We start from the raw sequence: 14,253 nt of genomic DNA, 5'->3' as shown, positions 1-14,253 counted from the left end.
GGATAAATATTAATAGAACTTGATGGCTTACTCTTATCTTACTTTAATTTTCAGTATGCTATATTGAAGCATCAAAGTAGAGTGTTAATATATATACATTATTTTTTCAACAAATAATAATAGAATTTGTATTCAGACATATGTAATATAAATAAGATTCCTATTATGTATTTTATATAGTTTTTAGTTGTCAAAAATATAATGTGGGAGGAGAATCAAACATATTAGAAAGTCAAGATTATTATAAATCATTTTACTTTTCTGACTTTAGTCTGAAAAATGACAGAATCCTTTCAAGCTCTCAAAAACCTCTGAATCACTCTATGTTGAGTTGTTATGAAAATGTTAGAAAGTGGGCTTTAAACCCTTTGAAGTGGGCTTTTAAACTCCCCCACTGGCTGAGTAGCATGCTAATCTGAATTTATGATGACATATAAATTAATTCCTGGGAGGATAAAAAGGAATTTCAGTGTGCTGAAACTTTAGCAAAGGACCTTTCCCAAAATGACTTTTGAAAATGGGGAAATGTTAGAATGTAGTAATTGTCAAATCCTGCTAAAAACCCAAAGAAATATATTCTCTAAATTATTTTTGATTTAAACTGGTATGGCAGTAGATATGAAATGTGTGGGGGAAAAGTAAACATAGAACTAAAATTTGGTTCACACACTAGAAATATTTCATACTTCTCAGGTGTTTTTATTTATGTCACACATTGCTCAAATGACAGGCATAGAATTTTAGTTTTTCAAGGAAATTGAAGATCATCTAGCCTCACCATTTATAGATGGAAAGAACATGGACTTTGGAGTTAAATCGACCTACGTTTGAATCCTAGCTCTTTCGTTTTCTTGCTGGGTTTCTTGGGCAATTTATTCAATTTCCTAGCCTTCAGATAGGAAATTGGATCAGTTTTTATAATCTCTAATTATAAAAGTATACAGAAAACACATGCAGATAAAGTATACGGTGCTTGACTTGCAAGGTTTAGAGATTTCAGTAGACAAAGAGCTCCATTAAAATAATGGATCTTTACAATTCCTATGGACAATTAGCACCCTTTACACCACTGTTAATGCTATTGAGGCCACAGAGTACGTTTGATTTGTTCTCTTCAACTCCTACCTTCATCTAAATATAGTGAACAGTCCTCCATCTTGAGTCCTTCATAGGAGCCACATTCATAACTTGTAGACTGTTAGATGTTTATTTTCAGAAAAATAGAAAAATAGTTTCTCTGGGAAAAAAACCCAAAACAACAACATTGATTCCTAATGAAATATTCTGAGAAAGAGAAGCTGTTGAAACTTTTGAGCACTGTGGGGAATAGGCGAAGGTGATTTACATTGGTGGGGATCATGTGAAAGGAGAGTGGCACAGACCCAGAATCAGACAGACTGCTGCTAGCAATTTCTGGCTCTACAGAGTCTGTGCCTGCTTTTGCTCACCATTGGATCCCTAGCAAGCTAGCACGGTGCTGGGAACATAATAGGTACTCAGTAAATATTTGCTAAATAAATAAATGCTATGTTAGCTTCCTGCCCAAGGATTTGGCATCCAGAACAGTATTGTGATAATCACTATGTGAATTTCCTCTTAAAAGAAACAAAGGTGCTGCCTGTTTTTGTTTCCTTTGAGACCTTAGGCTTGAAAAGTCTCTTTGATATCTAACATTCAGAGGAAAAGTTGAGTGCTGTTGTCCCAAAGGGGAACATTTTTGTGCTAGGTGTGGTGGATCCAGCTTTAAAACACACAAATGGAAGCTACTAAATAAGGAAGTGTTTTCTGGTTTGCAGCATGAAAACAACATAGGATAATACAACTTTTTTGTGTAGTATTTTATATACATAGTTTTCTTATTTTTTTATGTCTTTTATAAATGGAAACAGGCTATAGCAGTAGAAAGTATAGCAAACCATGTACTGACAAAGTGATTTTTGCTTTAAAAATCAGCTTTAAGAACAGTTTCTCATAGCTAGTGGGAAGCAGCCACATAGCACAGCATAGCATCAGCTCCGTGCTTTGTGAGCACCTAGAGGGGTGGGGTAGGGAGGGTGGGAGGGAGATGCAAGAGGGAGGAGATATGGGGATATATGTATATGTATAGCTGATTCACTTTGTTATAAAGCAGAAACTAACACAACAATGTAAGGCAATTATACTCCAATAAAGATGTTAAAAAAAAGTACTGTTTCTCATTGCGTATGTTGGTAAATTGAAATTGTGAGGGTAGGATAAGCTCAAAACCAGGTCTTGTTTAAAAGATACCAGATACAATGTATTTAAACATAAAGGGGAAAAAATCCCCTTCCCTTTTTTAAAAGTTTGGCACTTTATCAGAAAAAGTATAGTAGTACATAGAGCAGTACTGTCCAATGGAATATTCTGTAATGATGAAAATGTTCTGTATCTACTCTGTAGCATATGGCAGCTACATTGGCCACTGAACACTAGAAATGTGGCTAATGCAATTGAGGAACTGAGTTTTTAATCTCTTAATTTTTTTGTTTTTAAAATTATACCAAAAAATTGACTTCTTTTTGGTATATAGTTCTATTAGTTTTGTTTGTTTGTTTTTAGGTTTGGTAAATTTTAACACATGTATAGATTCTTTTAACTACGCCCACAACCAGGACAGCACAGTTCCATCACTCACGTCACTCCAAAATGATTCTTCACTAAATGCAAATATAACTATGTCATTCCCCTGCTTAACTTTTCCATGGCTCTCTATTACCTACAGGATAAATTACAGACTATTATTGGCATACAAGAGGCCCCACAATAAAGCAGTTGCCTAATTCTGCAGCCTGTCATCTTTCTCTACTTTTATGTTTCCATTTGTCATAAATTCCCTGCTTCATGTATCCTTGCTGATTTCTGTTTTTCCTTTAACATTCAGGTATTATCTCCTCTAAGAAGCCTTTTTTGACACATATTCCCAGGGATGAATGGGTGTCCATTTTCTCTATCCTCTGTTCTAGTATTGCTCCCTGTGACTGTGTCATGATCAGCTATGTATCATGAGAATCTCAGTTCCTGGTACATATAATAAGTGCTTGTTAGGGACTTACCTGGTGGCGCAGTGGTTAAGAATCTGCCTGCCAGTGCAGGGGACTCGGGTTTGATCCCTGGTCCGGGAAGATCCCACATTCCGCAGAGCAACTAAGCCCATGCTCCACAACTACTGAGCCTGTGCCCTAGAGCCTGCAAGCCACAACTACTGAGCCTGCATGCCACAACTACTGAAACCCTTGCACCTAGAGCCTGTGCTCTGCAACAAGAGAAGCCACCGCAGTGAGAAGCCCGCGCATCACAAGAAAGAGTAGCCCCCGCTTGCTGCAACTAGAGAAAACACGCACGCAGCAACGAAGACCCAATGCAGCCAAAAATAAATAAATAAATGCTTGATAAATATTCATTGTTCAGTGTTTACTTTTATATGACTTGCTGCTGCAAAGAACTACTTTAATGTCTATTTACTCATATGATCCTTATAACAACCCTGGAAGATGATAGGGCACATTTCTTCATTTTTCAGATGGTAGAACTAATGAGTGTGGTGGACTAATAAGTGGAGAATTGACACTGGAACTCAAACCTTCTGACTCCCCATCCAGTTTTGTGTGTGTGTGTGTGACTACTTCATAAATCTTTGTAACCTGTTAGCAAAAGAAATGCAGGGTAAGATATCCCAGTAGTAGTTAAATTTATATACAGTTGCTGTGCTTTAAGAATACAATCATTGGGCTTCCCTGGTGGTGCAGTGGTTGAGAATCTGCCTGCTAATGCAGGGGACATGGGTTCGAGCCCTGGTCTGGGAGGATCCCATATGCTGCGGAGCAGCTAGACCCGTGAGCCACAACTACTGAGCCTGCGCGTCTGGAGCCTGTGCTCCGCAACAAGAGAGGCCGTGATAGTGAGAGGCCTGCGCACCACGATGAAGAGTGGCCCCCGCTTGCCACAACTAGAGAAAGCCCTCGAACAGAAACGAAGACCCAAGACAGCAAAAATAAATTAATTAATAAACTCCTACCCCCAACCTCTAAAAAAATAAAAAACTATTAATAAAAGAATACAATCATTGTTTTTATAAACAAATCAGGCAGAACAATAAAGATGTTCTTATTCTGAACAAAAATAATACTAGACTGTAGTGACTTAGAAGGTTATAGAAATATTTGCTGCAAAATCCAATGAATGTTGCCAGCATGTTTATACCTTTTCTTGCCAACAAAGTTGTCTTAATTGAACATTTTAAAATTTTAAACTTCATATCAAATTTGTTTTCTGTAGTTGATCCTGTTTCCTATATTAACTTTTGAATTGGTAGAGTGTGGAGTGTTGGAATAATTTGTGAAAGGGGATGGAAGAAAGAGTAGTTTGTTCTCTGTTATGAAATTCTAGGGCGCATTTTGTCTATGTACGCTTCAAATGCCTGATCAGTACCTGAGTCACGTATGCCTACATAGAGCTTTACCATTCCCGTAGGTGCACAAGACAATTTGTGTTTCTTTCCAAAGGGAATAGTAAAGATGAGAACTATTAGAGAACCTCCATTTGAATTATTTGTTTCATTCTTTTTTTTTTTTTTTTGCGGTACGTGGACCTCTCACTGTTGTGGCCCCTCCCGTTGTGGAGCACAGGCTCTGGACGCGCAGGCTCAGCGGCCATGGCTCATGGGCCTAGCCACTCCGCGGCATGTGGGATCTTCCTGGACCGGGACACAAACCTGTGTCCCCTGCATTGGCAGGTGGACTCTCAACCACTGTGCCACCAGGGAAGCCCCATTCTTTTTTTTTTAATATGGTTTTTATTCTTCAGTTTGTTAATATGGTGTATCACATTGATTGATTTGCGTATATTGAAGAATCCTTGCATCCCTGAGATAAATCCCACTTGATCATGGTGTATGATCCTTTTAATGTGTTGTTGGATTCTGTTTGCTAGTATTTTGTTGAGGATGTTTGCATCTATATTCATCAGTGATATTGGTCTGTAATTTTCTTTTTCTGTAGTATCTATGTCTGGTTTTGGTATAGGGTGATAGTGGCCTCATAGAATGAGTTTGGGAGTGTTCCTTCCTCTGCACATTTTTGGAAGAGTTTGAGAAGGATGGGTGTTAGCTCTTCTCTAAATGTTTGATAGAATTCACCCATGTAGCTATCTGGTCCTGCACTTTTGTTTGTTGGAAAGATTTTTAATTACAGTTTCAAATTCGTTACTTGTGATTGGCCTGTTCATATTTTCTCTTTCTTCCTGGTTCAGTCTTGGAAGGTTATACCTTTCTAAGAATTTGTCCATTTCTTCCAGGTTGTACATTTTATTGGCATAGAGTTGCTTGTAGTAGTCTCTTAGGATGCTTTGTATTTCTTCACTGTCTGTTGTAACTTTTCCTTTTTCATTTCTAATTTTATTGATTTGAGTCCTCTCCCTCTTTTTCTTGATGAGTCTGGCTAATGGTTTATCAATTTTGTTTATCTTCTCAAAGAGCCAGCTTTGAGTTTTATTGATCTTTGCTATTGTTTTCTTTCTTTCTATTTCATTTATTTCTGCTCTGATCTTTATGATTTTGTTCCTTCTGCTAACTTTGGGTTTTGTTTGTTCTTCTTTCTCTACTTCCTTTAGGTGTAATGTTAGATTGGTTATTTTAGATTTTTCTTGTTTCTTGAGGTAGGCTTGTAGAGCTATAAACTTCCCTCTTAGAGCTGCTTTTGCTGCAGCCCATAGGTTTTGGATTGTCGTGTTTTCATTGTCATTTGTCTCTAGGTATTTTTTGATTTCCTCTTTCATTTCTTCAGTGATCTCTTGGTTATTTAGTAATGTACTGTTTAACCTCCATGTGTTTGTATTTTTAACGTTTTTTTCCCTGTAATTGATTTCTAATCTCATAGCGTTCTGGTCAGAAAAGATGCTTAATATGATTTCAATTTTCTTAAATTTACTGAGGCTTGATTTGTGACCCAAGATGTGATCAATCATGGAGAATGTTCCGTGCGCACTTCAGAAGAAAGTGTAATCTGCTGTTTTTGGATGGAATGTCCTATAAATATCAGTTAAATCTATCTGGTCTACTGTGTCATTTAAAGCTTGTGTTTCCTTATTAATTTTCTGTTTGGATGATCTGTCCATTGGTGTAAGTGAGGTGTTAAAGTCCCCACTATTATTGTGTCACTGTTGATTTCCTCTTTTATAGCTGTTAGCAGTTGCCTTATGTATTGAGGTGCTCCTATGTTGGGTGCACATATATTTATAATTGTTATATCTTCTTCTTGGATTGATCCCTTGATCATTTTGTAGTGTCCTTCCTTGTTTCTTGTAACATTCTCTATTTTAAAGTCTATTTTATCTGATATGAGTATTGCTACTCCAGCTTTCTTTTTATTTCCATTTGCATGGAATATCTTTTTCCATCCCCTCACTTTCAGTCTGTATGTGTCCCTAGGTCTGATGTGGGTCTCTTGTAGACAGCATATATATGAGTCTTGTTTTTGTATCCATTCAACAAGCCTGTGTCTTTTGGTTGGAGCATTTAATTCATTCACATTTAAGGTAATTATCAATATGTATGTTCTTATTACCTTTTTCTTAATTGTTTTGGGTTTGTTTTTGTAGGTCCTTTTCTTCTCTTGTGTTTCCCACTTCGAGAAGTTCCTTTAGCCTTTGTTGTAGAGCTGGTTTGGTGGTGCTGAATTCTCTTAGCTTTTGCTTGTCTGTAAAGCTTTTGATTTCTCTATCGAATCTGAATGAGATCCTTGCTGGGTAGAATAATCTTGGTTGTAGGTTTTTCCCTTTCATCACTTTAAGTATATCATGCCACTCCCTTCTGGCTTGTAGAGTTTCTGCTGAGAAATCAGCTGTTAACCTTATGGGAATTCCCTTGTATGTTATTTGTCATTTTCCCCTTGCTGCTTTCAATAATTTTTTCTTTATCTTTAATTTTTGTTAGTTTGATTACTATGTGTCTCGGCGTGTTTCTCTTTGGGTTTATCCTGTATGGGACTCACTGTGCTTCCTGGACTTGGGTGGCTGTTTCCTTTCCCATGTTAGGAATGTTTTTGACTATAATTTCTTCAAATATTTTCTTGGGTCCTTTCTCTCTTTCTTCTCCTTCTGGGACCCATATAATGCAAATGTTGTTGCGCTTAATGTCATCCCAGAGGTCTCTTAGGCTGTCTTCATTTCTTTTTATTCTTTTTTTCTTTATTTTGTTCTGCAGCAGTGAATTCCACCCTTCTGTCTTCCAGGTCACTTATCCATTTTTCTGCCTCAGTTATTCTGCTATTGATTCCTTCTAGTGTATTTTTCATTTCAGTTATTGTATTGTTCATCTCTGTTTGTTTGTTCTTTAATTCTTCTAGGTCTTTGTTAAACACTTCTTGCATCTTCTCGACCTTTGCCTCCATTCTTTTTCGAGGTCCTGGATCATCTTCACTATCATTATTCTGAATTCTTTTTCTAGAAGGTTGCGTATCTCCACTTCATTTAGTTGTTTTTCTGGGGTTTTATCTTGTTCCTTCATCTGGTAAATAGCCCTCTGCCTTTTCATCTTTTCTATCTATTTGCTTCATTCTTGACGGTGGTGAAATCATTGATATTTTTAAGTTCCATGTCATGTAATTTAATTAAACTGACTTCTGAAATTTCCTTCTGAAAGGTTTCACTGGAAGAAAAAAATGCAACCATTATTTATGACCCTAAACTGCAGACTCCAAAGACCCTACAGGAAGCCATTGATGACATGGGCTTTGATGCTGTTCTGCACAATCCTAAGCCGCTCCCTGTTTTAACTGAGACCGTGTTTCTGACTGTTACTGCTTCACTGGCTCCGCCATGGGAGCATATCCAAAGCACATTGCTCAAGACGAAGGGCGTGACAGACATTAAAATTTCCCCTCAGCAGAGAACTGCAGTGGTGATAATAATCCCTTCTATAGTGAATGCCAGTCAGATAGTAGAGCTGGTTCCGGCTCTCAGTTTAGATACAGGAACTCTTGAGAAAACGTCAGGAATTTGCGAAGATTTCAGTATGGCTCAAGCAGGCGAAGTCATGCTGAAGATGAAGGTGGAAGGGATGACCTGCCATTCATGTACTAGCACCATTGAAGGAAAAATTGGGAAACTGCAAGGTGTTCAGCGAATTAAAGGTAGTATGCCTGATGTTATTTGTTTGATTGCTTTGCAAGGCTTAGTTTTCTGTTTTGGCCTTTTTAACTTTTGCATTTTTCTTAAGCATGGGTTTTTAATCTCTGGGACTAGAATGTTACTGCTTCATTGAAGTCTGAGGTACAGTGTATTCCCAGCATTAATGTTAGTAAAGTTAATGGTTATAAATAAAAGTTATGTGAATCTTGAACTAGCATAAAAGGCAGCCAGGGTGGTGATTCATGAAGTTCAGGGTTCTTAACACAACATGGCTAGGGTCCTCTTGACTTCTAATATGTTTCTATTCAGGCATGCAGAAACTTGGAGACCACAAATGTAGTGGTCACATCTTTTACTCTCTTACTAGTCCATATCATTAACATTTTCTGAAAAGAACAGAATTATTTTAAGAAAGGATAATGACAACAATGAGAGAAACAATTATGTATGGCATTGATTTGGTCTACAGAATGTTTTCTGAAGTGGCCCAGGAATAACTGAACTAAATAATTATTTTCCTTTTTATTAACTAGTTTCCCTGGACAATCAAGAAGCTACTGTTGTTTATCAACCTCATGTTATCACAGCAGAGGAAATAAAAAAGCAGATTGAAGCTGTGGGCTTTCCAGCATTCATCAAAAAACAGCCCAAGTACCTCAAATTGGGAGCTATTGATATAGAACGTCTAAAGAACACACCAGTCAAATCCTCAGAAGGATCACAGCAAAGGAGTCCATCATATACCAATAATTCAACAGTCGTTTTCATCATAGATGGCATGCACTGTAAATCATGTGTGTCAAATATTGAAAGTGCTTTATCTGCACTCCAATATGTAAGCAGTGTAGTCGTTTCTTTAGAGAATAGATCTGCCACAGTAAAGTACAATGCAAGTTTAGTCACTCCAGAAACTCTGAGAAAAGCAATAGAGGCCATATCACCAGGGCAATATAGAGTTAGTAGTACAAATGAAATTGAGAGTACTTCAAACTCTCCCTCCAGCTCATCTCTTCAGAAGAGTCCTTTGAACATAGTTAGCCAGCCTCTGACTCAAGAAACCGTGATAAACATTGATGGCATGACTTGTAATTCTTGTGTGCAGTCTATTGAGGGTGTCATATCAAAAAAGGCAGGTGTAAAATCCATACGAGTATCACTTGCAAATGGCAAAGGGACTGTTGAGTATGATCCTTTACTAACCTCTCCAGAAACCTTGAGAGAAGCAGTAGAAGACATGGGATTTGATGCTTCCTTGTCAGGTAATATCATTTTTTTCTTTGATTCCTTTAATATTCTTTTATTAACACTTTGCTGGTTCTTTTGGCTTTTATCAATGAGAAATGATTAATAGGCACTGCTATTCCACTTTTTGGAACTAAGACATATGGAGGTGGTCAGCAGTGTATACAAAGATGCATAAGGATGTTTGCCTAATTATTTATAATACTTAAAAACTAGAAACATTAAATAAAGCATGATACCTCCATATGATGAAATGCTAAGAAGCCATAAAAAATTATGGTATTGAAGATACTTAATGCCACAGGAAAGTGTCTGAGATATTTTGTTAACTGAAAAAAAAAGCAAGCAAAAAAGCTGTCTGTTCAGTATGATCAAAATTTTATAAACACATGTATAAGGATTTATACCATGTATACGTTATTTATGTATATGAATGAATAAAATTCCTGGTAGGACATGAACTAAATTTTAACAGTAGTTATTTGTGAGTGTAGTTATTTGTGAGTGGTAGGATAAAGGTGATATTTTGTTTTCAGTTTGCTTTCTTATGTATTTTAATTTTATTGTGTGTGTGTGACAGGGATGTATGTATGTTTGTATGCATTTTTGTATATATAATATTGGAGAAGCAAATGTTATTTTAAAAATAAAAAAGTAGAAATAAATAATAGAATTTTAACTGTAGTTTTGAATTTAGGCATTCAAATGAACCTGACTCTAGAACTGGCCCAAAGTCTTCCTGTTTCCTGGCAGCACTTACCTTGAACTAAAACCAAAGACGTATATCCAATGGAATTTGCCCATGTGAACTTGTTTTAACCTAGAATTGAACCTCGCCTTGAATTAAACTGGAAATTCCCTAAATGAAATTTCTTGCTGTAAATAACAATGGAAAAGTTGAATAACTAATTTCTAGACAATGTCATTAACCTTTGCTCTTCTGATCAGAATGAAAGATATCAAATAGCAGTGTTCTCTTTTCAAGCTCACTAAAACTGAGAAGCATAAAAAATTAGTCACATGCTCAAATTATTATGGTAGATAAGTGTCAGTGGAAAAGGACCCAGAGATATAAACATTCTTAATTTTCATGTTCATGACAAATGGTAGAAATTATAGAACTGTCACTTCTTAAAGTCAAGATGTAGTTCACATACCATAAAATTCACCCTTTTAAAGTACACAATCCAGTGGTTATTAGTATATTCACAGAAATTTGCAGCCATTACCATTATGTAATTTTAGAACATTTTTATCAGCCTCCCAAAGAAACCCCATACTGATTAGCAGTCACTCCCCATTTCCCCTTCACCTCACCCTAGCCCAGCCCCTTTTATCTACTGTTCTGTTTTCTGGCTTTATGAATTTGACAACTCTAAGTACCATATAAGTGGAGTCAGAATATTTGTCCCTTTGTATTTAACGTCTTTAACTTAGCATAATGTTTTCAAGATAACAAATGTTCATCCATGTTTATGATATGTATCAGTACTTCATTCCTTTTTACTGCTGAATAGTATACCATTGTATGCATATACCTCATTTTGTCTCCATTCATCAGTTGATGGAGATTTGGGTTGTTTCCACTCCTTGGCTATCATGAATAATGTTGTGATGAGCATTTGTTACAAGTTTTTGCATGAATATATTTTTTTTATTTCTCCTGGGTATATACTAGGAGTGGAATTTCTAGGTCATATGGTGAATATGTTTAACTTTTTCAGTAACTGCCAAGCTGTTTTCCAAAATGGCTGTACTATTTTATATTCTCACTTAGAAGTCTCACTTTGATAAAGAAGATCTCAAAAGACCAAGATTCTTGTGCCTTAAAAAAGATACAAGGGCCTCCCTGGTGGCGCAGTGGTTGAGAGTCCGCCTGCCGATGCAGGGGATACGGGTTCGTGCCCCGGTCTGGGAGGATCCCATATGCCGCGGAGCGGCTGGGCCCGTGAGCCATGGCCACTGGTCCTGCGCATCCGGAGCCTGTGCTCCGCAACGGGAGAGGCCACAACAGTGAGAGGCCCGCATACCGCAAAAAGAAAAAAAAAAAAAAAAAAAAGATACACACACACACATACGCGAATATGCACACACACTGGAATACTACTCAGCCATAAAAAATGAAATAATGTCATTTGCAGCAACATGGATGGACCTAGATATCATACTAAGTGAAGTGAGTCAAAGACAAATATTATATGATATCACTTATATATACTTATATATGGAATCTAAAAAATGATTCAAATGAACTTATTTACAAAACAGAAACAGACTCACAGAAAGCAAACTTATGGCTACCAAAAGGGAAAGGGGGGGAGAGATAAATTAGGAATTTGGGATTAACAGATACACACTACTGTATATAAAATAGATAAACAACAAGGACCTGTATAGCACAGGGAACTATATTCAGTATCTTGTAATACCCTATCAATGGAAAAGAATCTGAAAAAGATGATATATATCTGAAAAAGAATATATATATATATATATATATATATATATATATATATATATGGTTGATAACAAATGACTGCATTGTGTGTTTCTGCTAGAGATCAGAGTTTAAGATGCTACCAGAATTGTGGCTACCCATTTTCTGAATGCCAGTGTCAGTGCTGATCCAGGCTTCACAGTCTGCCACTCTGATGCGTTCCTAGAGGTACAGGGATCAGTGCATTTCGCCTTCATGTTATACCAGTCCTGGGTGGGCCATAAATGTTAAGGAGGTAGTGAGAAAAATGGGAGGTGTTTTTTATCATGACCATCAATCTCATCATTCTCTTCAAAAGGCATAGTATATGAAGTTGTCTTCACTAACCAATTAAAGCAAACACAATACTCAAATTCCTTTTCCTTTTTTGTAACTTTTTTATCTTTAATTTCAAACTTACAGAAAAGCTACAAGAATAGTACAAAGAATTCCTGTTTACCAATTTTACTCAGATTCCACAGTTGTTAATATTTTGCCACATTTGTTTTATCATTCTCTTTCTCTGTCGACAGAGACATATGTTCAAACACACATTACCCACACACGTATATACCTTTTTCTGAATCATTTGAGAGTAAGTTGCAGACATGATATTTATAATTTTTTTTAAGCCATTTTCTGATTATGTATTTATTCTTCATATTACTTTAGACTGAACATACCAGTTTTGAGGATCAGATTGGAAACCCTTTCTTGAAATTTTTGGAATCTTTTCTGATTGTTGCCTCAAGTGCAGGAGAGTCAGCCTTCCTTTTGAATTCATTTAAGCATAAGTAGTGTGGCTACAGCTTATAGAAAAGCTAATTTGAAGAAACTAGCCATTTAATTCACTGTGGCTTTTTAACACCTGTACTGCCTCTGTGGCAGATGGAAGGTTTTGCTCTTCTTGCCACACTCACTGGGGTAAAGGTCACAATTTTATGAATCTTTGTTGAGAAGTCATGCCATTATAGCTAAAAGCAATCACCTCGGGGCTTCCCTGGTAGTTCAGTGGTTAAGAATCCGCCTGCCAATGCAGGGGACATGGGTTCGAGCCCTGGTCCAGGAAGATCCCACATGCCGTGGAGCAACTAAGCCCATGGGCCACAACTACTGAGCCTGCGCTCTAGAGCCTGTGAGCCACAACCACAACAAGAGAAGCCACTGCAATGAGAAGCCCACGCACAGCGACGAAGAGTAGCCCCCGCTCGCCCCAACTAGAGAAAGTCCACACACAGCAACAAAGACCCAATGCAGCCAACCGAAAAAAAAGGGGGGGGATCACCTCTATGACTTATTTTAATTCAATACTGTACTTCTAGAGTGTGAAAATTGTAGATGGTATTTAGGTTACTTCTGGTACCTGAAAGAACTAAATTACTCTGGAACAAGACTTAAAGTAATTGGTAGTATAAACTTTTTTTTCATTGTCCAAGTTCAAAATTAAGTCTTGATAGTAATTATGAGAGAATGAATAGATTCTGGCTAGATTAAAATAATGTTTTTTTTCAAAGCCAAAGCTATTTCCTTTGGGCAAATGAGCCTCCTTTTTGAATTTTTGGTACTATTTGGCAAATTTTGTCCTCTGTTCTAAATAATGCTCTCATAATCTGAATGAATATCGTTTTCTGAACTGATCCACTTAAGACCAGAGACTGACTAATTTCGGAATTGGGAGAAGCTTGTCCCTTGCTATTCAGAGTGTCCTTTGCTCTACTCAGACTGACAGTACTGCCGTCACCTGGAAGCTTGTTGGAAAAGTAGTCTCAGGCCCCACCCTAAATGTACTGAATCAGAACCTGCATTTTAACAAGATCTCCCAGGTGATGGTATGTATGTTAAAATTTAAGAGCCATTATTATAACTGATTTGAGAAGTCTAGATCATTATTCATTAGGGAAATGGTAAGGCTTTTGTTAAAGTTTCTTCAAAAGATGCCCTTCTTCAGCACCCTAAAAACCAACTCTGCTATGCAAACTTTCCTCTGTGGGCTAGCCAAACAGACCTGAACCAGTTTTTTTGCCCAAGGGGAAGAAATAACAAGTTAGGTTAGTGGAAATTTCCACATCACTTCTTTTCCTCCTTATCTGTGCAGGAGAGTAGAAACTCTAGCTTTTTTGCATGTATTGATACATGGATGTGCAAAAGGGAATACTTTCTCCCTTCTTGGGAGGTGATTAATACTGCAGTGGATAAAGTAAAACAGAATAGCAACTTTTCTGAGACTGCAGGGGAGCTTCTGGGATGACAGAAGCTTTCCACTGTTTCACAGTCCATAAACATTCTACGGAAAGAGTCTCTGAACACTCCTTTGTGAAAAATGAATATTACTGCTGACTTACTCCTTGCCTCTTCTTCCATTGTCCACAAAGGCATTTTAATTTTAAAAA

General features: G+C 37.1%; 1 protein-coding gene across 1 annotated transcript in view; it reads left to right on the top strand.

The window, feature by feature from the left end:
* ATP7A (ATPase copper transporting alpha) overlaps positions 1-14,253 on the top strand; it is an 80,585-nt gene that overhangs the window by 21,338 nt on the left and 44,994 nt on the right. The window contains exons 2-3 of the mRNA XM_081222792.1: positions 7,658-8,147; positions 8,679-9,404. Coding sequence (XP_081078918.1) covers positions 7,658-8,147; positions 8,679-9,404 — 1,216 coding nt within the window. The remainder of the gene's footprint in view (positions 1-7,657; positions 8,148-8,678; positions 9,405-14,253) is intronic.

The sequence above is a fragment of the Mesoplodon bidens genome (assembly GCF_964165515.1).
Source record: "Mesoplodon bidens genome assembly, chromosome: X".
Classification (NCBI taxonomy): Eukaryota; Metazoa; Chordata; class Mammalia; order Artiodactyla; family Ziphiidae; genus Mesoplodon; species Mesoplodon bidens.
Note: the sequence above shows the minus strand (reverse complement) of the source record. Positions and strands in the feature narration are given on the sequence as shown.